The sequence below is a fragment of the Parus major genome, chromosome 4, assembly GCF_001522545.3.
Source record: "Parus major isolate Abel chromosome 4, Parus_major1.1, whole genome shotgun sequence".
Lineage (NCBI taxonomy): Eukaryota > Metazoa > Chordata > Aves > Passeriformes > Paridae > Parus > Parus major.
This window is the reverse complement of record NC_031771.1, coordinates 37026611-37050694: the sequence shown is the minus strand read 5'-3', so window position 1 is coordinate 37050694 and position 24084 is coordinate 37026611. Positions and strand designations below refer to the sequence as shown.

General features: G+C 38.3%; 1 protein-coding gene across 1 annotated transcript; it reads right to left on the bottom strand.

Moving 5' to 3' along the window:
- Positions 1-730: 730 nt before the first annotated feature.
- On the bottom strand, positions 731-23854 carry TRAPPC11 (trafficking protein particle complex 11). The gene is made up of 29 exons (XM_015625487.3): positions 23469-23854; positions 22333-22502; positions 21854-21924; positions 20884-20998; positions 18745-18844; positions 17955-18028; positions 17628-17724; positions 16690-16823; positions 16236-16383; positions 15689-15782; positions 15259-15338; positions 15085-15163; positions 14941-14995; positions 13725-13870; positions 12626-12687; positions 12398-12530; positions 11657-11787; positions 10989-11144; positions 10326-10513; positions 9974-10122; positions 8255-8376; positions 7472-7591; positions 7045-7110; positions 6789-6945; positions 5087-5195; positions 4748-4839; positions 3723-3856; positions 3182-3349; positions 731-1709 (listed from the first exon to the last, which is right to left on the bottom strand). The coding sequence occupies exons 1-29, from the start codon at positions 23673-23675 to the stop codon at positions 1665-1667; spliced, it is 3402 nt and encodes a 1133-aa protein (XP_015480973.1). The 5' UTR covers positions 23676-23854; the 3' UTR covers positions 731-1664.
- Between the last annotated feature and the right edge of the window lie 230 nt (positions 23855-24084).

The following is a 24084-nucleotide window of genomic DNA, read 5'->3' as shown; positions in this document are numbered from 1 at the left end:
AGAACAGGAATTGCAACTATGGCAAAGGAGCAAGCATTTTCCATGGTGTGGGATATGCCTGCATTTCTGCATTTCTATATTTCCATATTATTCTTACTACTCACAATTTTAAGTAAGAACATATTTACACAATTCCCTTAAGACTTCAACATTATTGTAACAATGAAAGTATTTTAGGCCATCCCCTTTCTCAAAAGGGCTAAAAACCACTGCTTGACTGTTTTGGGGGTGGGGGAAGGCACCCAATTCTCCACCAAATACTTGCACTACTTGCACCAACACGCCTTTTAAGAAGCAGTAACAGAGGTGCCAGCATTGCTGCAACCTGAGTGGCTACTTAGGAGAAAAAAAACATCTGGAAAAGAAATGTATTTTCCACTCTTAAAAAAAAAATAATAAAAAAATAAAAAAAGATACCTATTCCATGACTGGCACTTGGTTCAGTACATTTAAGCAAAGAATAAGGAAGTTAATTTGTTCTTCCCAGCACAGTTCGTCAGTCATCTTCTTATCCCCATCTGTACATTGGAAAAACCCTCATAATACAACTACCTCTGCACTCCATGGAAAAACAGTATATCCTCATACATATTTTTTCAGGACTTCACTCACGCTTTCCTTCAAGTATCACAGCTGTTATTCTGGACTTCAGCGCCATAAATGGATGCATCAGCCCACATGTGAAATCAGAGTTAGGAAAAAACTGTAAAAGCAATGCAGTTAGGCACAGTTTCAGAAGTACTCTGTCACAAGCAGTTTATTAGAACTTCACTTTGACAATAAATAAGGTATTTCCCAAGCAATCAAAATGTAATTATTTAGAAAGTTAAACAACGCAAATTTTCACAATGCAATTTTTTATATATACATATTTTACTGTACTTTACACACCAGTTCATCCAGAGCTGTACAACAGTAGGATGTCTATTTTTTAAATTCATACAGCAGGAGACTATCAAGACATGTTTTTAACCTGGAAGCTGTGTGTGTAAAAGTAACCCCAAATCACATCAGCTCCAGGTTGGATAGCTCAACTGGTATGACTGAATCTCTATTATTTAGACTAGCTGCTGAATTCAAAATTGGATGTATGGCTTACCCAGGAGAAATAGTGCCTTTTGAGAGTTATGGTTTTAAAGGACTAGTAAGCTGCTCAATTGCAACAGTAGGACAGAACCATTTGTAAATTACAGTGCTACTGCACAACCTGCTCTGTCTTCAACACAAGTGGCACAGGACAAACTTCTGTAAAAAATGGTAATTTTCAATGTTGTAAATCTCTTAATAGTAAACACAGACTTTGCACTTAAACTGTTAACTGTGAAAACATCTTTCAGGTTTGGTCAAATGAATTAGCATTTCTTCACTTAAATACTCCAGACACTTAATATGCCTCAATAATACTTTTAAAGAGTTTGACATTCAAAATTAACTTCAAAAGAATGCTCCCATTAAATAAAGCACCAAGATTTCCCCATGTGTTTATCCCTTAAAGAAAGTCTATGAAACACTAGGTTTTTTTTAAACATTAGTTCTGCTAAGAGTACTAATTTCAAAATAAAATTTAATTCTTATGGTTTGATCAAAGCCATGTTTCCAAAGTGAGCTTTACATATTCTGTGCAACATCCCATTTCTTTAAGTGCAGAGGTACAGGTCTCAAAGTTATGCAGCTGCAATCGAGTTGTCATCTGCTTGACGACCCTGAGGCTTTAAGAAAATAAAGAGAGAAAATTAAAAAAAACCAAAAACAACAAGCCACCCAAACAAAGTCCCCTCAAAAAACCCAAACCCAGTCAAAAAACCCATACCCAGACAGAAAAGATAGACTACTAGGAAACTAACTCTGCAATACACTGTGTTGCCAATGTAACTCTGGTACCCAAGCGTAGCATTAAGCTTATCCTACTTCTAAAGGTTTCCAGTAGTGGCACAAACACAGAGGACATCCAACTGGAATTTCAGTTTGGCCCCATGAGTACTTGATAGAGGCCTCAGCTCCTCAACTGCCCTGTTAAATGCCTTCTCCACACACAGCTGCACAGCTTAGCACAAGGCCTGGCTGATCAGAGCTCTGAGGATTACTACACTATAGATAACTAATAATTATTGAGGTGTAAAACAGGAATTAGACTGACAGTTTCTTGGAGGAATTTTAAGCAACATCACTAGAGATAGAAAGAGAAAGGAAGAAGTTTTAAAGAAGAAAAGGCATCCTTACAGTAAGTTTTTCTAAGGTTCTGAGAACTCCAAAGTAAAGCACAGAATCATGAAGCTTGGGAGTCCACAGGAGCTTTATGAACACCATGCTTTTGAGAAAAAATGCCTCTTCTAATTACCTAGGAGGACACCCCAACAACCAGTCTTGAAGAGCCAGTGACTGCCAGCATTCTCAAAAAGTAAGTTCTGCCTATCTCTTTTGGTTAAAATAAAATTGAAATAAAGCCAGGCCTGTTTCCTAGAAACATGATTACAGATGTCTGAGCAAGCCCATCTCAAATCATATAAACAAGTCTTTGGGCTCCTTGCTTGTTAAAAGTCTGAATAAACAGTGAACAAAATATTCTGGAGACAGCAGCAGTGGAATGAGAAACCTCTGTTTGGGGAAAATGGATTTAAATGATTCTTGAGGAGTCAAAAAGTCTGCTTTTCATGGCATGATTGAACTGATTCAAAGATATACCACTTATGAAAAAAAAATCTAGACTGATTCACTCACAGAATGTGTTTTTAGAAGTTATTTAGGGAGGTGTGGGATGCTACAGTGTCTCTGAACCTAGTCATATGCGATGCTCAAACACTTATTTCAGAAGTGCTATGAATTACGGTAATAAAAGTATTTGATTATTTAGCTCACTCTACTATGCTTAAAATAGAGGCAATTTTAACTCATTTTAGAGTGAGACAAGGAACAAAATAACAGGAACATGACAAACGCATTCAGTTCGTTCATCTAATGGCAACCAAATACATACTGCACTGAAACAGATTTCCTGAAGATTTTGACTGACAACACCAATGCACAACACAAGATTTTTCAAAGCGAGTAACCCTGTTACAAGCTGGACACTTTAGTCTGCTTAGAGACACTCAGCTTTGAACACAGCTGGGTGGTTGTCCCCAGAGCCTGTGCATCCCCAAGGGGAGCCTTTAAAAACAAGTCATTCCTCACACCCCCTTACCTTTACAAAAATGTGTGTCGGTATGAAACGTCTGAGCAACTGATTGGTGAAGTTGGGGAATCGCACCAGGTTAACGTGAAGAGAAGGTAACTGCTGATACCCAGCCATCAGAGGATAGAAGTTATATAACATTTCCTGCTGCGTGCCAGGAAGGATTCTTAGTCGGATCTTAAAAAAAGAAGAAAAGAAAGTCACAACCATAGGTAAGTTCCGTGTCCGAAAGTTCTGTTTACTTTCTATTTATGCACTGGTTACTTTCTGAAGCTGGAAAGAATGCAACTAATTTCCAGTTCTAGTTAAAATATTGCTTCTGAAACATCATGCTAGCCAACAACAACATGACAAATAGCCCCTAGGCAGGCTTCCATCTAGGCCTTTTTAAAATGGGAGTCTGCATTCATATGGTCTTCCAGACAGAATTTATCATACTTTAAACACCTGAAAACCAATGAGTTTGTCCTCTCTGTACATCAGTGTATGATCAGTGTATTCCTCACTACCAGATAAACCAGCAGGATCAGTGGATGTGACAATTCTATACCTGTTTAAGGCCAGAGAACATGAAGGCATCGCTGGGTTCCACGGACACCTCCACATCCTGGACTAAATTGGTCTTATTTTGCAGGTGATATCTGACAGGTAAGGACTCTCGGACTCGACCAAATGATGGAAGATCTTTGGAAAGAAAGAAAGAAAGTAATCTCAAATACAAAACACATCTTCAAGTTCCATTCAAAAAAAAAAAAAAAAAAAAAAAAGTATTGCAAAAAGCAGTGAAAAGTTAAGAAAAAAAATGCAAGAACTAGGCATCTAAAGCACTTCTGACAATTTTTTTAAAAAACAGATTAAACAACAGAGCACAGCTTCATTAGTTTTTCAGTACCATGTTTCAACATCTAGTTACAAGCCTCCCAGCTGCCAACACTGCCCAAGAATACTAACTGGGAAGCCACTTCCATTGCTGCTGACTATTTTCAGCTTACCAAAATCTAATCAGATACTGTCAGGAAGCTCTTTCAAAGTGTAACAGGATAGGAGGATAGTGGAAGAATCTCAGTACAAATGAAACCAAGCAGAGGAAAACACTGAAATTATGTGTGTTTGGTGGGCATTTCAATCCTCCTCTCCTTTTGTGCAGGTGAAGTGCTAGAAGAGAAGCATTTCACCTGCCAACACACATCTCTAGCTCTCCAGCCTGTTTCTTCCTGGGATACACCCAGAATGTGGGTGGATGGAACAATTGTTGCCACAGGCATCTAGAGAAAGCTACTGGGAAGCCAGCAGAGGTAACTCCAGTCCATGTGCTGCCTTATAACACAAGTCCAGTACTATGTCAGCTCCACTGACAGCTTTTAGGAGAACACATTTGTGTAACTACCTACCTCCTCTTCCCTTCAAGTGGGGAAAGAAGAGCAAGCCTTGAGGCAGTTTCTTTCTCTAGCTCCATAATATTCAGCACCACTTTTCTGTACTCTGCTACAGTAAATTGAATCTCTGCATGCTGTAAAAATTTTGGCAGTGTTAAAAATTCTAAATGGGACATGTATGTTGCCAAATTAATATTACCTGCATTAACGTGGAGGGGAATGCTCTCTACAATCACATGTGGTAGAGTGATGACTGTGTTAACAACAGGTACACTTTCCACAGGTGAACTTCTGCAGGAAAAAGTCAAATGCAGACCATGTTGAATATTATACTACATAAAGTATCAAGTAAGTATATAAACTAAATAATAATTAGTAGGTCCAAAGTCTAGATGGTGCTTGTTACAGGAAAATACAAAACTTTTTTGTTTGTTGCACTCCTCCCCACACCCAAAAAAACCCAAACTAACAACCCACCATCATTCCTAAAAAAAAATGAGCTTACTTCCTCTCCTTATTAAGGCAAATAGATGCTTACCTCTTCCAGGAAATTATATAACATCCAGTTGCCACTCCACTAGCATTAGTAACTGGAGGACATCGAAGGCAAAAGCACTCACTGGCACTCTCACCTGTCTGTAAAACAACTATCAGCAAGATTTTGTTTAAAACCAAAGCATAAAAACAGCCTAAGCCACCAAGTCTAGAAATGCAATATGACACAAACATTCAGCCAGAAAGGCCTTTGAAGTGCTTTGCAAAGTATACCTACGTAATGTATAAATCCAATAGATTGGGAAGTGTTCCAATACATGAAAGGGTAACATACACAAATAAATGTCACTTTACCTTCTGAACAGCATTATAATATTGTAATGTACGCATAGAATGAGTCACTGCAAATTTAGAGTTCATAAACACACACAAAAAGCAAAATAATGCCAATTCAAATTCTATACTTCTACAGCAGATTCCAAGACATAAGCATAAGATGCCTCTGATGCTTGAAAATTAAAATGAACACGGATACATTCCCTTTCCCTCTCAAATGAGACCTGGCTTTTTGGCTTTTCAGTGAAACTGAGTTCTCACTTTTTCTTCTTTTCTTTTTTCTCCACTCAAAAAAAAAAAAAAAGTACTTTTCATGTAGAGAGTGATTTTTAAAAAGTACTAAGTACGAAGTACAGTCTTTCAAAATTTACCATTAATATTTAAAAAAACCCCATCAACCAAAAAATGGACAGCTGAACGGTTGATACCTACAGGGTTCATATGTCCTGGCACTTAGCTCTTTAGCAGCATCAACCAGAAGCCATGAAGCACAAGGTGCCAGAGGTGAAGATGAAATGTCATAATTTGAAGACTAAAGGACCTGGGAAGTAATTGCTTTTTGCCAGGCAACCCTTGAACAGAGCAAGTAGAGCCTTGCAAGTCCTTGATCACTTGAGTAGACAACTTCCCCACAGTCAGGCAGCCACCCAGAATACCTCATTGGATCCAAAATTCTGACAAAACACATAATTCACATCTCTGATGCCACAAATGCAAAGACAATGTTTTGTTGGAAGATTTTGGATCAGCTCTACTTTTAATTACTCCACTTATTTAACTTTAAGGCTAACACACTGTAGTTTTAATGGCTGAGATCTTCAAGATAACTTTTTAAAATGCAAGTAATAAGTTACTAAACTGCAATAATATTAAAAAAAACATGGTTACTACCTGTTATTCTTTATAACCTACCCTTTCTAGCTTCACATTTTTCAGTTTTGTGACTGCAATCATGGACATGGATCACTGGCCTTTGGACACTGCCTCTATTGGACATACCTTGGTTTGTACCATATGGTACATACATTACTTTACATAGTAAAGTGTTTGCATTCCAGAAAGCAATATATATGGCCCAGAAACACTGGAAATACTGAATATCTTTTCATATGGATATGTAACAAGTTGCATTTCAGAAGTACTTTAGGTGGTTTCCCTCATGTCTATTTAATTTAGAATTTTGTTTACCATCCATCATCCAAGTCTATTTAGTTGACCTAGTGAAGCAGAACTACATTTTAAAGCATTCTGTTGTCCAAGTTGTATTCTGGCAAGCAACTAGAGTACTAAGCAGCTTTCTTCTACTTGCAGTTCAAAAAGCAAACACTATTTAAAATGTCCCCCTTTATTACTCCCAATAAATGCAAAAAGTATCCTCCCAATAGAGAACATACTCTAAGAAAACTTACCATTCTCCACAAAAGATTCCAGTTGATCTACTGGGGTCATGGAAGCTGACAGCTGTAACTGGCTTGTTACAATCGTGAGAGGCCAAGGAGAGGCACTCAGGATGTCCGTCATCAGTAAAAATGGTATATCTGCAAATACTCTGTCCAAGTGCTCCAGCTGTCAAGACACACACAAGCTCTGACTATTTCTCACTAAACAAGGTGTGACTCCAAAGTGCTGTGATTCCAAAGCATGAACAACTTTTCAAACACATACCTTTGTGGAAACAAATTTCACAGCAACATCAAAAGGAAATACTGTGTCTATGGTTACAGTTTCATCCTTTAGAGGCAATGAAAAGGATGGGAAGAAGAGAGGAAAAAAAGTTATATTCAGCTTAAGGCCTGGCTATTGATGTCAAAGATTATTAATGTAAAGTTACTTCTAATCATTATTTTAACCAAGTCCTCCCAAGGGAAGAACGTATCTTTAAAGATATTTATAAATAAATATAAAAAACTTTTCTTCTCCTAATAATTATGGAACTGCTCATGCTAAAAAGAACTACCATACTGCTGATTTAGTATTTATTCTCTTCTGGAAAGGGTTCTAAGATAGCAATTAAATTTCAGCTTTTAGAGTATTTCTTCTATTTCACAAATTTATCTCTATAAAATGCAAATGGTGCATCTTTAAAACCTACCCGGTGACACCTGCAGAGGATTTCTTTCCCCTCAACAACAGTGTTGATTAAGTAAGAAATGTAAAACAGAAACATTCTTGCACCAACTGTTCCACAACGGATGTATATTGGTTTTTCCAGCTGCAAAATAAAGGAGACTGTATGAGCTATATCTAAACTAAATTAATTAGGCCTAGGGCTGCCCAAAAGTTGTTAATATCTGACTTGGTCCAACAGGACAACAGTAGAATGGGCATTATTTTGACCATAATGTATCTCCTACAATGCACAATGTGGATCATACAGAGAATGATTTTTACCAGAGCAGCACAACTCCAGCTGCATCACCAGATTTGCTTATTCCAGATTCTTGTCTGTTACTTAACAATACAAAAAAAGAACCATAACTGTGTAATATACAACACAACCAACTTCTAACTTACTAGTCACTTCAGTTTAATGCATATTTGATCCTCTACCATCTTGAATCACACTTGCTGACTATTATCTACTGTCCATTAAGCAGTGCATTTCATTAGCAGTTGAAATTAGCCTCTTTATTTCATATCTCCCAGCTGTATCATCAAACCCAGAACATACCTTAATCTCCAATTTAGTCCAAAAGGTGATCTCATTAAAGGAATACTAAACTACATGTAAACAGTAGGCAAAATATGCCATAAGCACTTAATTTATTGGTTCAGATACCAGAAAGGAAACTGAAGTCTGTCTAAGAGAGTCTTTTATTAGTTGGTCCCTATTTTCTTGAGTGTGATATAGAAGTAAGGTTTTTTAAGCCTTGACCTTTTCCCCTGGTTGCAAGTCTCCTACAGGGATATCAGGAAGCAGTGCAGGAAAAGAGTCGTCACATGCATCTGTTCCATGAAGAGTCACCTGAGTTTTCTGAGTCAGGTTGGCATCTTGTCCTAGGATTAAAAACAGTGTTCACATCCTAACAATAACTAAAAGTCAAAAAACAAACAAAAAAAAAATCTCAAAAAGCAATGTATGAGGAATTAACAGAGTTCATTTTGTCGAGAGAATCTTTAAAAAGTACCACCAGAAGATAAATTTGACAACACCTCAAAATTTTCCAAGTTGAAGCATTTGCACCCTTGCAAGTTTCTTGTTTCATCTCTTTGGCCAGGAAAAAAAAAAAACCTCAAAAATCAGAAATCATATCTAGATGTTCCCTAACATCTATGTAACACAACAGGGCTGTGTGATCCAAGTTTATCTTGATACTCTATAATGAAGTAGAAAGGAAGTTTCACTGTTCTGTGACTCCTTTGTTTTCAAGAACATGGTTTAATGATTTCACATATTTTTTTAAACTTTTCTTTCAAGTTGGTGTTGAAAATACATAAAAAGAAATGTATAGATGTTAAATGACACCATTCTTCAGTCAGAGCTTAACTAGAATAATGGCATTACTGCAATTACCTGGGATAATTTTCAAAGCAAAACAAGCTACATCTTGCCAAAGAGTTCCAACTGCGGAAAATACATCACCTTGCTAATAAATGAAATGTCAGATTTCACTTGTTCTTTTAATACAATCAGCAAACCCATACTGACCTTGCATATCCCATGTTAAAGAAATTAGATCGAGCAAGGAAAATAAAAAAAACTAAGAAAAACAAAGACCATCTATTAAACACTGCTTCAGGAGCCAAGCCCAAACATCCAATTAAACAAGTTTCAAGAATACTCCACTGACTTTAATGAACCATACAACACTATAGAAAACAAGGTTCTATTTCAAAATACATGGAACATATGGCAGCCTATATGCCAGTTAGTGTCTTAAAAATATTTTTGTCTTTCAGGATAATTGCTAAAAAAGAGGCATACCAAGTATAACATTTGGGCTTCGCATACTGAAAACTGTCAGCAATTTCTACATACAGATAGGTAGGACTTAGATGTACAATATTTGCATTTTTTTGCTTTGCTTTTTAAAAAGTACTGCTTCAGTGCTCCATTGCTCCCCAAATTTCAAGTGGTTTAAGAACCAAACCATTCTGTCCAGGGCAGGGAAAACAAAATAAGGAGGGTGGATGTGTGAGAAAATGCATAAAGTCTATACTTAGAAAACATTTAATTATCACTGTCTAGCGCTTTCAGCTCAGTAAGAAAAAGATCTCTGGGGAAAAGGAAAATTTAGTTACAAGCAAATTGAATGAAAAGTTAGAAAGGAATTCAAAAGCTTTCACATTTTCTTTCAAACTTGTAAAGATTTATATTCTAAAAATACCCATGTAAGCACCACAGACAAGCAGTGGTTGAAATAATCGTAACTGGAAGAATCTGTTAGCTGTTATTCTTACCACTAGTATTTCATCATTCCCAACTTTCACTTTGGTTTGGCTTTTAATTACTGCAAGAAAACAGTTTACTGTATCTCTCTGCATGGCATCCACAAAAAGGAGTCAATTATGAGACTGCTGGATTAATAGAAAATATCCACAAAAAGGAGTCAATTATGAGACTGCTGGATTAATAGAAAATATCCCCAAATACCTGGCTTTAAACCTGCTGTAAGCTTGACATCTTTGGCCACTGTCTCCTCATGTGACTGGACTGTCACAATCAAACAATACATTTCATTAGTCAGGGCTGGAGGTTCATGACGCAGCTGAACAGAAATGTTCGGCACTCTAGAAATAATCCTTTAAGAGAAAAGACTCAGTTATTGTATCTTCCTTAAATAACCTGCTTTAAAGCCTAATTTAAAGGAGGCTAAAACACCTTACTGTTTAAGAAAGCTCCCACAACTGGTGGCCTATTAAACTAAGAGATGTGAGACTCCTGAAAAACAACATGATGGGAACAACTCAATAAAAAAGACCAGTTTGGAACCCCAATTACTCACATCGTGCTTGCCTGAATAGTCAACGTGTCCCAGTGCACTTCACTGTCTGGAAGCTTTGGTCTTCGCTTGAAGGACCGTGCTGCCTGCAATGCTTCTTGAGATGAGGAAGCATCTCCCCCTCCTCCTCGCCAGTTCAGAATCACACAGCGGCCAGATTCACTTCCCAGGATCAAATCCACAGAAGTGATCTGATAGACACAAATTTAAACATCCATTGGTGAGCCTTCCAACCACCTATTGTAGGAAACAGCTTTCCATGCATAATAAATACATGTACCATCAAAAAGCTTCTGACAGCTTGGGGACTGAAAACCTCACCACCCCAGGATTTAATTTAATGAAACAGCAGTGGATAAAGCATCCATGTTCAGGTGCAAGCAGTGTAATAGGCTGAAATTTTCTACCCTCCCATAGCACTATACCACCACTCCCTTTTTCAGTACTGCACATATTAAAAAGAAGTTAGAAAATTTCCTGAAACAATCCTTCAATTTTTGATTGTCTTTGTGTTTTGTCACTGTCAATAGTTTCACTCACTTTTGTTACTCAGTTTCAAGAATTCAGACATTCAGAACTGCAGTAGCTTTTTAACTGGTGCCAGATTAGATGCAGTTTGAGTTCACTGTATGTAACAGTAAGAAGGGTAAAAAACAATGGACAAACCTCAATCTTCTTTCCTACATCTTCAGTTTTTGCAACAAATTTGAAAGAGAACTTTCTTGTTTTGCCAGGCACTAAGCACATTGTTCCTTGTGATGACTGTTCTAGAATATCACTTTTCTGATAGGCTTCTTCAACAACACAGTATTGATTGTAATCCTACAATGGAGGAGAGGGGAAAAAAGTTGATATATTCAGACAGAACACATCTTTAGAGTGTAATGGCAGTATTGCAAATATTAAAGCTCTGTGCTCTCTGTGCTACTGGATCAAACTGGGTTTTTCCTACTTTTCACAGTATCAAAGTTAGACTAGCAAGTAATTACGCTGCAATTCTTTGACACAAGATATCCATTATATTAATATAACTTCATGAATCAGAATATGTAAGACATTAACCTGATCCTTCTGAAACCTTAGCAAGTTTCATAAAAAATTCCAGATATGACAGATGAACTAATCTGCATTTCAGAGTCTTATTCCAGTATCAATATACTTGTCAAAAGCGACAGATAATGCATTAAAAACCCAAACATCTTTCAGCTTAAGTATTAACATAATTTTTGGAAAAAAATTTTGATTTTTTTTTAATGTTTAAAACCAATAAGATGTTATTCCATTCTTATTATAAGTTTCTATCATTAGGTCAGTGATAGTTAAAACAGAGGTACCTGATTATTGAAACTGATGCAGAGCTTGGAAAACCTGATAGGATGAGGACAATCAGCTCTCAAGTATACATCAAACTGCACAGGAACATCAACATGAAAACTAGGAGCAAGAAATTTTGCTTTGCACTGTACTGGAATTAAAAAAGAATAGAAAAAGCAAAAAGAAACAAGAAGTGTTAAACATAAACTATAACATTAAATTCCAGATAAACTATAACATTAAATTCCAGAAGCACACTCCTGAAATGATTGTGGCAAGAACTGTTCTGTGTATACTTTTACAACTCTGTTTTGCAAGAGGACAAATTTGGCTACTAACACTGTCACAGAAATCCACTTTACAGCACTTGGCCAAAACCTTTGCACAGGAGAGGAGATGCAGATGCCCACCAGAAAAATAGACAGTCCTCTATTTGGATGTCACTCATGTTGCCTTTTCAATGGCAAATACTACTTTGCACGCATTCTGACCTCTTTCCTCACAGTCCTACTTCAAAGCACACCAGAATGTCAGAGGTTTCCCAAAAAGCAGGGAATTCTTTGGCAATCCATATCAGGGATAAGAGACCACTGACTTCTCTCATTATTTCTTATCTCGTTGATTTAGACAAGGAACAGTGCAAGGCTGGAACAGTGTTGTTAGTTTTAATACACCCTTCATATTTTCATCCTAATTAATTATTTTCAAGGTATAACTACATCCAAATTTATGATCTGGTGTAAATTTGCTTTTTTACTTACCAAATGGTATAAAATCTTGGACTTCTATTGTAAAAATATTACTGCCTGCCAAGGAAACACGGTCAGCCCACAATTTCTGTGATGCTTTCACAGCAGCAGTGTCACAATCAGGTTCAGGATCGGGGCTTTCATTCTGTATGTAGCCAAAGGATTACAAAGAATAATAAAAGAAGGTTACCAGACACTGACCACTCTTAGGATTATTTAAAAGGAAGTTCTGCCACTTACCATCAGAACTTTTATGAGATTTTTTTCTACTCGAGACTTCTGATCTTCTTTAAGAGTAGATGCTAATAAAGAGAACAAAACAAAGATTACAAGACAGAAGCAAGGGTCTCTCTTTTTTTTTTAACTTAATAGTAAATCTTTCCCTCACATTGCATCTTTCAAATAACACATTCCAGAGGGAAAAAAATTCTAACATGAATCTACTAGTAACGGACATTCCCATTTTAAATGTTATCTCTTACTTTCACTGGAACCAAGTAAAATTTTTTTGATTAGACAAGCATTTTGTAATTTATTGGAGCAAAGCCTCAGAAGAATAATACTTATACCTCCCCGTTGTTTATGTTTAAAAACAGAAGAAAGCATAGACAAGTTTGGAACACGCAGAGGCCAGCTCAGATAATACTAGAAAAAAACAACTACAGAAGGTGACAGGAAGAAACAAGGACTACTTAAAATAACCATTATTTTCTTGAAGAAAGGTAGTTTCCCACCATTTTCTAATTTCAATACAAAGCAGAGTAACCTGGCTAGCTCTAAGAATATGCAAACCCATTTTTACCACACCTGCACTAAGAGTGGTATTAGCAACTTAGGGCCCAAAAGGGATCATTTCTGCACTGTCAAGGAGCAGGCATTACACAGACCCAAGTGCTTACATTGTTACTGTGGAGCCACCCAATGCTACATTTTTTCCCTGAAACATCCCACAAACATATTTCATCAGCACAGTTCTATAAAGAATCTGGGAGAAGCGTATTAAAGTCCAGAAAAATTGTGTTAGCTTTGTTACTAGGAAAAATGTTTTTCTCTTTTAGCTACACTACAGTTCTTTCCCATCCCAAACCTCAGGAAGTTCCTGTTACACTATTTGAACAGTGTCAAATGAAGCTCTGTCTCAGACACCCTGACACAGTCTGTTTGAATGCAAGGAATTTGATAATAGAAGAGAAAGACAACGCAACTCCCAGCGTAGCACAGCAGGCAGTAAAAATCCAGCACAAGTACACAGTTATTTTGTAGTCAAATACTTTGAAGTACTGTAAGCACTGTGTCTGACAATGATTTGTCATATTTCAAAATATTCTTAAAATAATACCTCTGCCCAGTAGCTCTAAAGAGTACATTATATAATCTTTCAGCTGGGCCATCAGATATGAACATTTGAGTGCTGTTGTCAATATGGAAGTGAGGAGGGTCCACCATCCTTCGCTGCGATATTCACACATAACATAATCCAAGAGCCTGCAACACAGCAAAGTTGAGAGGAAACAAGTTATATTCACCAATATTTTTTAGAAGCTTGCATTTATCTGGTATCATTCAAAATTCATCTTCACTAATACCAATGCTAGATAAAAGTCTACTGTTTAGACAAGGCAATGATTTATCAAAAACAGCATGAAACTATGATAAAGAAACATTTATTATCTGAATTTTCTATTTTGAGCTAGAAAAACTTTCACAAGAGAACAACAAGCAAACTCATCTGTCTTCATATAAAGAACTAGCAAAACAGCAACTGGACTTGGGTACAAGAAGTACCTTAGTCCAATATTGCATTAAAAATATGCCTTACTACTGAATATGCAGTAAGTACTTAGGAAAGCAAACAAAACCCCCACAATAAAGTCCCCTTCCAAACTGAAGAAATTTAATGTTCCTTATGCCAAGATGTTTCTTTTCTCTCCTGCTTCCTATCCCGTTCCTATCTCCCTTCAAGGGTTTCAAAGGTCCAAACATTTGCATCAATCTTTATCAGGCAAAACTGATACACACCTTAATCTGTTCCTAATACTGACCACTGTTTGCTGTTACTAGCAAAGAAGTGACATTTTTAAACTCTTCTCAACTATTTAAGACAAGAATTTCAGCCTACTTAAAAGAAATCTACCTAACATAAAAAATGCTTGTTCATAGAACAATCAGGTTTGACACAAACTGATCTTTATCCTATCATTACTCTCTTCCATGTAAAGTCCAGTCAGCTATTATCGAGTAAATACATCTCTCCTACTTCAAACAAGAGAGACAGATAGACAGCACTCAATCAATGAGCTAGAAATAGATATTTGCCCAATATGCCAATTCCCACAACAGCTCAGAGCAGGAAGTTTTTATGCTGTAATAACTGACTCATCTGCATGACTTTCTTTAATATAAGTGGGGCTCATAGACTCAATAGCTTGTGCTTCAATCACAGCCAGATACAAGGAGCATCTCATACAAGCTTCCAACATTATTCCATAGCAATAAGACATGGGGTCTCAGTGAGAAGACGGAACATAAAAGAAGCAATCATGAATGATACTCACTTCAAAGCTTTGGCATAATCTTTAGCATAGTAATATTCTTCTCCCATTTGAACCACTGAAAAAAAAAATGAAAAAAATTCCAGATCACAATTAAAATCTGAGCAAAATTAAATTTAAAAAATGCATCTGATTATCTATACTCACTCAAATGACTTTTCATTCTTGGACATTTGTATTTCTTGAACTGTGCGACAGCATTACTCAACAAAGTGATTATTAGCTCCTAGCAGATAAAACCATTACTGATATCATTATATATGCAAACATTAGTGCCATGTTAAAGAAACAGATTTTTTTTTTTTAAAGAGTAAGACTTACCGAGTGAAGAACATTTTTCTCTTTTAACTGTAGAGATAAAATCCCCATCTTCTCCTTTTCAGGATCAGAAAGATCAAAGCCTGCATAAGATGATGAAAAAATCCATGAAACCTGAATTCTGCCCAGACCCAAAGGGAACAATTTATAACATGCGCAATATGCAATGCAAGCTTCAACTCAAACACAATCACATATTCTTTTACCTCACAGGCAGCTCTATCTCCCTAGAAGGGAAATTCTACAACACAACTATCTTTCCCCTTGTTTTAAAGAATCTACCCAAAATCAGAAAATTACAGTTAAACCATCGAGGCCATATACTGCATCTTTTAACATTTAACATGTGTACGTTAACACAAATTATCCATTTTCTAATCTGATCTCAAATAAGGATTCAAGCTTATATTTCTGTAGCAGTGGAGAAACATACTTAATATTCCTTGCCGCCATGGTCTTTGCCCATAGAAGTCAAGCACTCCAGTTTGTGTCTCCAGGGGATCCGGATTGGGATATGTCACAGAGGACTGTAAATTCAAATGTGGTAATTAAAAAGGTTCCTGTTTAATCTTCTGCCAGGCAAGTGTTAGAAAAACACGAAAACAACCCCCCCATATCCTAGTACTAATGCTCTTGTTTCTCTGCTTCCTATAAGTCACCAGGCAACAGTGCATATATAAATATACTGGAAAAACAAAGTGAGTTTTCAAGTATCCAGCGATGTAGAAAGTAAATTATTAAAAACAAATTTAAAAAAATAAAAGTCAGAATTATTTGTAATAACATAAATACTAATGCATTTTCTGGGGCAACTCTTTCCATATATTACAAATACACACAACGTTAACATTCATCACAGGCACATATACTTCCCTTGGATTTCATTTACACATATTACAGATTGTTCCACTTCCATTTAGGACTACATTAGCAAAGTCACTATCTGGTTAATTACAGAGCATTTTTCCCTCCCAACTTACATCATGGTTACAAAGCATACTTGCTAGTTGTTTCCGTTCCTGTGCATAGTAGGCTGCCTGCTGGTAATAGAAACCTGGATTCTGAGTTTGAATTGCTGTCAATCCCAGCTTAATTGCTTCATCAAACAAGTCACCAAAAGCCTGAAACCTGTTTAAAAAACATTTATAACCAAGATGATGTACAGAACAGCAATATGAACTGAAAGGTACCCTACAAATAAAAGTTCTGGTTACTCAAGGCATGTGATATTTCTCTGAACTTCTGCATCTAAGTTCTATGGCTGCATTTGTTTGTACTCTGTTCATTCAAAGAGAAAAGTAGTCAATGATCAATGCAAAACAGGACAGTGTATTTTATGTTCTTCTTAGAGAACCAAGAATTTTTATTTTCTCTAGAAAAGTAAACCTTCTGAAGTTCACTGTTTATCTAAAACATTACTAAGCAAAAACATACTGTTTAGACATCCAGGCAGCATGCTCAAAAGCCAGTTCTGCACTTCCTATTTTTTTCTTGCACAGGTCAATATGCTTCCTGAACTGTGCAATAGCATCCAGTGGAGTATTATGCTGAAAACAGAGGCGACAGATCTAGGAAAAAATAAAAATAAGATGAAAAACCACTGTTAGGCTGCTAAGGATTAGCACTCAACCCCAGCACTCCCCCAGCTAATATTAAATACTTCTGAAGGGAAAAAAATTGCATAAAAAACAAAGGAAGAAAAATAGATGTAAACCATAATGTACTACACCTGAAACCATGTGGTCCTCTATTTCATCTAATGCTATTTATCATCCCCTTCTTGCCCAAGACATCAACAGAAGAGTGCATAACTTACTTCTAAATATAACAGGGAATTTCAGAGCCTCTAGAAAGATCACTATTTTGAAGACTACAGTCCGTAAATGGAATTTCATGAAATACAACTCCAAGATTTTTGTAAGAGGTGGAATAGTTTTGCTTTACCTAAAATCCCTCAAAATACCACAAAAGCATGGACTGATTTTCAGAGTTACTTTCTTCCCCCTAACAAACAGCAACTGAACTATATTGGCCAAAGCTTTGCAAGAAGACAAAAACATTCCAGGAACAAGCAGTCCTGGTGCTCATTCTCCTTGCACAGAGTGAGAGTTATAGTCCAGTCTTTTAGAAGACTGCATCTCAAATGAACTCAAATTCTTCAAGATAATCCCGAACTTCAGCTAAGGAGCTTTCTTTTGTGTGGAATTCAGAAGTCTCTGCAAGTCTGAGCATAATTGGTGTTCCAATGATAACTCTTTCTAAACCATCTCTGTAAAAGCAATATAAAACGGAACTTTACAACCTTTCCCCATTAAAGGTGCATCAACTTTTTTCTTTTACGTAACAGTTGTCAAAGACTAGAAGTATGTTACCTTGTAATTTATAAATCCTGCCATGGTCTTGATTTCCAGCATGTTTGTTTCATGAGCCCTCAGTTCATGCACAAGATTATATGCAGTTCTATAATTCCTAAGCAGGAATAATTAGAGTTAAATCACACATGATAATAAAGTTCTAGAACAGGACTGCCAACAGTGAAAAGCAGCCTTCCAACCAGAGCATTCTTCTCAGTGAAGAACTTGCCCCTTACATACATGTTTAAATAATTTTGCATTCAGAAAAATATTTGTCACAGTTCATAGCATAGCACAGCAATAATTTGGGGGAGAGAGGATGGGGGAAGATAACATGAGTCTTACTTGAGAGCATTCTGCGTATCCTGTTTCAGCTCACTGAAGAAGGCAATTTTGAACTGGTGTCTAACAAACAAAAGCTGCAAAACACAACCAGTGAACACCATTCACAAACATCTAAACATACCTCGTCACCTACAAAGAGATACAGGTGGTAACTTCAGAGGTTTACATAATACAGCTGAAAAATTGACTGTGCAACTGTTTCCTAATAGTTCTGGCACCATGAGCGGTGATCTTTCAGTAGATTTAATCTATTCAAAGCCTGTTATCCTGGCAAAAGGGAGAGGCTTTGTAACACCCCAAAATCTCTATGCCAACAGAGCTGACTGTGGTTTGGAGCTCACCACTTGGATTCCAGCTTCCATGAGAGGGAAGCTGGCAATCGCAACAGAACACAATGTGTCTGAGTAGATTTGAAAAGCGAAAGTTAAAAACTGAAACTAAGTGTAACTCTGAGTACCAAATATCTACGGGAAGCACATCCCACAACTTAGCATACTGCACTCAAATAGGTTAAATCATGTAGATAAATGAGAAGTTATTTTTTTAGTCTGAGAACTCAACTTTGCCCTACAGCTCTTCTAAGGATGATGTGAGAAAGACAAATGTAAGAACAAAAGCAATCAAAATTAAAGTTTGAATTGCAGAAAATAGATACAGATTTATGTCCTATACTTAGCGGGCATCTCAAATTGGAAGGGGGGAATAAAAACATTTAAGCAACAAACCCTTATTTTCATGTTTTAATATGCAATATAACTTGCACAGTATTTCAAAAATAGGGTAATGTTACCTGATGAGTGGTTTTGTTCAAGAACTCCTTATGAGATTTAACTCTTCTTATTTCCGTATAATAATAAGTCTGTGCGTGCTCATAGAAAGCATTTTCCAACCTGCAACAAAGTTGTTCATAAGTTTCACAAAGTTTCTCCCACATGCAATGATATTCTGAAGTTCTTAAAAATAAGTTACTTTTAATCATGTTTACTTTAGTGTTGGCAAAGAACCTTGTGGTATTACTAAACTCCTCTTTAAACTACTACACAGGGTAACAGTCTGCAGACAAAAACCTTTCACAAACGGGATAGTAATAAGTAGAACAAGTACATTTGAGAGCTTTATATGCTAACTTCTCATACAAAAAACTTTAATATTTAATTTAAGATAGTCTCAGAATAAGCTATTCTGATTTTGCAAGGTAATAGAAAGTTGAGAGATGCCCCCAAATCAAAAAAAGAAAATCCTGCTGAGGCTCACAGAATATGTCTGAACAACATCTTATTTGCTGTACTGTGGGGGAAGGACTGTGAAGGAAAAAATAGCAGTAAATAAAATTACATGGGTATAGACTAGGTTTCATCAGTCTGTCCAATTATCAACAGCTACCTCAGTTGCAGAGATAACATTGGAACTTGTCTGCAAGAGAAATAAGCCAAGGCAACTCACAGGGGGAGAGGACAAAGAAGACAATAACAACAAAGGCAATATGAGACTGTGAATGATCTAAAGAACATATGTTGTATGATCAAGAAGTAAAATCAGCTAGAACAAGATCAGAATTCAAGAGAGGAATACATGCAACAGCACTGACACAGGCAGGAAATAAAGGCTGAAGCGCCAGTTGTGTTATTATAATCTCAATTTATCAAAAAAATATGAAAAGCTAGAAGTAATAGTTACTCTATTTTGATCAATTCCAGTGTCAGCTTGTGAGCAGCATGGATTGGACAGACATCATATTTGCAACCAGATAGATGCCATTTAGCATAAACAAAAAGAGATATGGCCAAGAAGTGGAAGAGGGGAGAAACCAAAAGCCTGCTAAGAGTTAAACCTAAAATCCTATCTGTATGGAAAATAATCTAGAAGCAGCAGGGCAAAAACCACTGTAGAAGTAAAAAAGCCAACTTCACCTCCACCTGGGGAACATCTTGGGATATCTAATAATACTTTTTTAAGAGCATCATCCCTGACTGTCATTACCCAACCTCACAGAGAAATGAAATTGTGAGGAATTCATCAGAATAACCTGAAGAATTCCAGCAAATGGGTTAAAACATTCATTGCTGGTCTACAATGAGTGTGCCACATAGCATTCATCTCAAGCTATGACCTCTCAAATTCTCCATTAGAATCATGGAATTGTTTAGATTGGAAAAGACTTCTAAGATCATCAAATGCAACTGTCAACCTGTTACCAAGTCTACCACTAAGCCCATCCTACTGTCCCTAAGCACAGTATCTATGTGTCTTTTAAATACACCTTCAATGGTGACTCAACCTCTTCCCTAGGGCAGCCTGTTCCAATGCTTGATAATCCCTTTGGTGAAGAAATTTTTGCTAATATCCAATCTAAATCTCCCCTGATGCAACTTAAGCCATTTCTTCTTATCCTACGGCTTGAAGGGAAGCCCTGGGGAAGAGACCACCCTGCATTCCACTACAGCCTCCTTTCAGAGAGCTGTAGAGAGCAATAATGTATTCCCTGAGCCTCCTTTTCTCCAGACCAGAGACCTCCAGCTCCCTCAGCTGCTCCTCATAAGGCTTTTGCTCCAGACCTTTTGCCAGCTCTGTGGCCCTTCTCTGGACACACTCTAGCACCTCAATGTCTTTCTTGCACTGAGGTGCCCAGAATGGGACACAGCACCGTATGGATTTCCACCTACTATCTCCACTGAGCTAGCAGAATGAAGGCCCTCACTAGCACACCAACAGTCCAACACTGGCATGCTGACCACAGGCTTATATTTAGTGAAACTGGTTTTATCCCTTTCCCACTTTAAGTCTAGCTTAAATCCCCTTCAGTAAGCTCTGCTAACTCTTGTGTGCAGATCCTTCTTCTGCTTTGAGACAAATGTACACCATCAGCTGCCAGCAGGCCTGGTGCTGTGTAAGCCAGCCCAGGGTCAGACAGGGGTTTACAGTCACTTACCTTATAATATAGCCAACAAGATGATCAGTGTGTGGAAGTACAAAGAGTGATTTTCCAGAAAGGTCACAAGCATTACATAAAGCTGCAGCCCTCTCTGAAGCAATAACATCTTCCCCTAGTAAAGTCAAGGAAACCATAAGTAAGTGGTATGTGGTGCTGCAATGTCAAACTAGCTCTAAAAGCATAAAGATCAGGTTATGAACCTTAAGTAGATCAAAAGTTTTAAACAGTACTGAAAAATCTAATAAAGATAAAATAAAGAGCCCATTCTTTCTTACTTCTTTCAGAGTACTATGTGCTTCACCCAGCAGAACACATTGCAGAAGCTTTCTTTCAGTTTTCAGCAAAAAAAATTACAAGTGTGATATAAGTTTTTCATCTCTCACAGAATTAAATATCCCATGTCTTTTGAAATACAATAGCCTCCAGAAAAGACAAACACATATAGCAGCAGAACATAAAACAAAAAATGGTTTTCCAGACACTAGAAAGCAAGTAGTAGTTCTACAAAATGTAAAGTGTATCACATTTCACAGTTCCAGGTGGCTCCAAAATTTTATTAATTAAAACCAAGTTAAGATGAAAGACTCCTGTAGGTACCAAATATCCTTCCTCTAAGTTCTCAATGCTTTTTACTGGTTATCCTGATCTCAAACAATGTTTGAAATGCAACTTGTGTACAAGAAGGCAGGTGAGATTATTATCACATAAACCATCTCTGATACTGTGTATCAAAAATGCACTTGGACTTAGGAGGGAGAAGTCAGGGATAAAAGTATCAAATATTCAAGGTCAACTGTTCTGAATGCTCTTTTAATCCTTACACCTTCCTGCAGTCATAGTGCATTTAATGAATGTAGATGACATCAGATGAAGAACCACAGATAATGTGACAAACCAAAGTCAGCTCAGTCCACTGGGCCTTCTGAAAAATGAGAACTTCACAACTGTGCATAAAGTTTTCAAGTACCTGGAGGCAATGGTGTTTTTTTCTGAATCAAAACCACAGCAACTTTGGTATTTCTTCCCTGCAAACTTTGCCTAAAATGAAGACAACATAGCACAGTGTCAAGATTTCACTTCTTATTTCTGAATAACCAGAACACAATAAGATTTCAGTCTAGATGGAAGCACTGGAAGAATGCTACAAAGGTGAAAAAGCCAAACATGATATGCTCCATCATTCAGAGAATGCAGTCTTCCCTCTTTTAGGACAGAACAATTGTGCTGAGTTCAGCAAGTAAAATTTCAGGGGCTGTTTTTACTTATTTAAGTTTTACAAATAAACCATTAAAAAAGTTCTTTACTCTGAGCTGTATATTAAAATTCAAATTTCAAGTTCCCCTTCATTTAAGAAAAAAAATTATATGTTCTAGAATGCAAACAGATTCTACAACTCACACTTATATTAGCTTGCAGTATATTATGAAACAAGTGAAAAAAATCTACCTGACAATTTCAACTCGAGTAGCACACTCCAACTGTTTTTCCTTCCACTGTGGCTCATCCCAGTCTAGTTCATAGAATACCACCACAAGTGCTGGAACCAAATTCAGGTGTTTGTTCATCCAACCAGTCTTCAGGATTCCTTTTGGAATATACCACTCATAGGACGTCCTCTGAAAATATTGAGGATATTGAAGCAAGCTACAAAATCCATTTACAAACATTTATAGCAGAAGGCATAACCTCTACATTCTTCCCACTGACATCTTTCCTTTAACATTGTCCCCCTCAAGCCTTTGCTTCCTATTAAGCCATATCCCTCAACAGCTCAGGCATCAGGGCCTGATGTCTGAGATATCAGCAGCAAAGAACAACAGATTCCAGGAAGACTGGAGAAGATCGTCAAGTTCAGGAACATGTCTCATACACTGCCATGAAATACTAGGCTCAGCTGAAAACAGGGGTCTCAAACAGTGCAAAGACACATCAGTTCAGATTCTTTGTCTTTGCCAGCATCATGGAATCATGTAGTTTTCCAATAATTAAACTCATTCACGTTGCTTCTTAATTTACTATTGCAAAGCAGAGAGAATAGCAGAGATAATCCTTCTGCTGTGTTTCACTCAGTTTAAGTTAAACGTTTTATAAAAGAAAAGATTTATAGATTAGGCTAGGGTTTTTTCAGAAGACATTAAGTATCTAGTTTATCCAAAGTCAAATTTTGGGTTTCATTAAACCTTAAACTTTACACGGTACCTTAATGCTATGTAGAAGAGGAGCAAGTACTTTAAAAAGTAAACCATACGGGCTTTCTCTGCTTCTGGCTCATGAGCTAAGGCGTCCCTAGATTTCCTATCCACCGACAGCGCTCTATAACAACGACCTCGGCTTCCCCTTCGACCTCACAATTTCCCTGAATTGAAGCTCCCCCACTTCCCCTCCAACACAGGGAGAATAGGCAGCCGAGGTCCCGCAGAGCGCGGTGCCAGCCGGCTGCACCCCAGGCAGACTGGAGCACAGCCCTTCCCCAGCGGGAGCACCAAGTCCCGCATCCCGGCTCCCGGCGGCTCGTGCTGCTGGGGCAGCGGGCCGGGACCCCGCCAGGACGGGGCGCAGCCGCGCCCGGCACCGCTCGCTACCTTCGTCCTGCACTTGGGGTACTCGTGGTCGCCGGGCAGCACTTTGAAGGAGATGGGGACGCGGTCGGCTCTGCGGTTGGCGCAGAAGGCGTCCCACACGGCGCGGTGCACGGCGTTGTACACCACGTCCAGGCCGGTGAGCGTGACGAACGCCATGGGCCGGCAGCACAGCTCCACCGGGAAGTCCCAGTGAGTCGGAAGGGTCATCCTGCGCCCGGGACGGCGGCCTACAAGGCAACGGGACGGCGGCGGGAGGGCGGCCCAGACCGGCCGCAAGAGCGCCCGGCTGTCCCGGGCCCGTGCTCCCCGTAACGCCGCTCACTGCGGCGGGAAGCGCCGGGAAGCGCCAGCTGGGAGCGGCCGCGGGTCACGGGAGGCGGCGCGGGCGGGCCGCCGCCTCAGGAAGCGAGAGCTGGGCAGCGTCAGAAGGGCAGCGGGAGCGGCCAATCGGCGCCTCCGCTGCACCCCTCGGACCAGTCAGGAGCGCCCGCGCGGGGACGTCACTGCTAAGGAGCCAGTGAGAGGAAGGAGGAAGCGCGGGGGGACGCGCAGCCGGCCAATAGCAGGGCAGGGGGCGGTGCCCGCCCTGCCCCGCGCTGCCGTCGGGGAAGGCGCG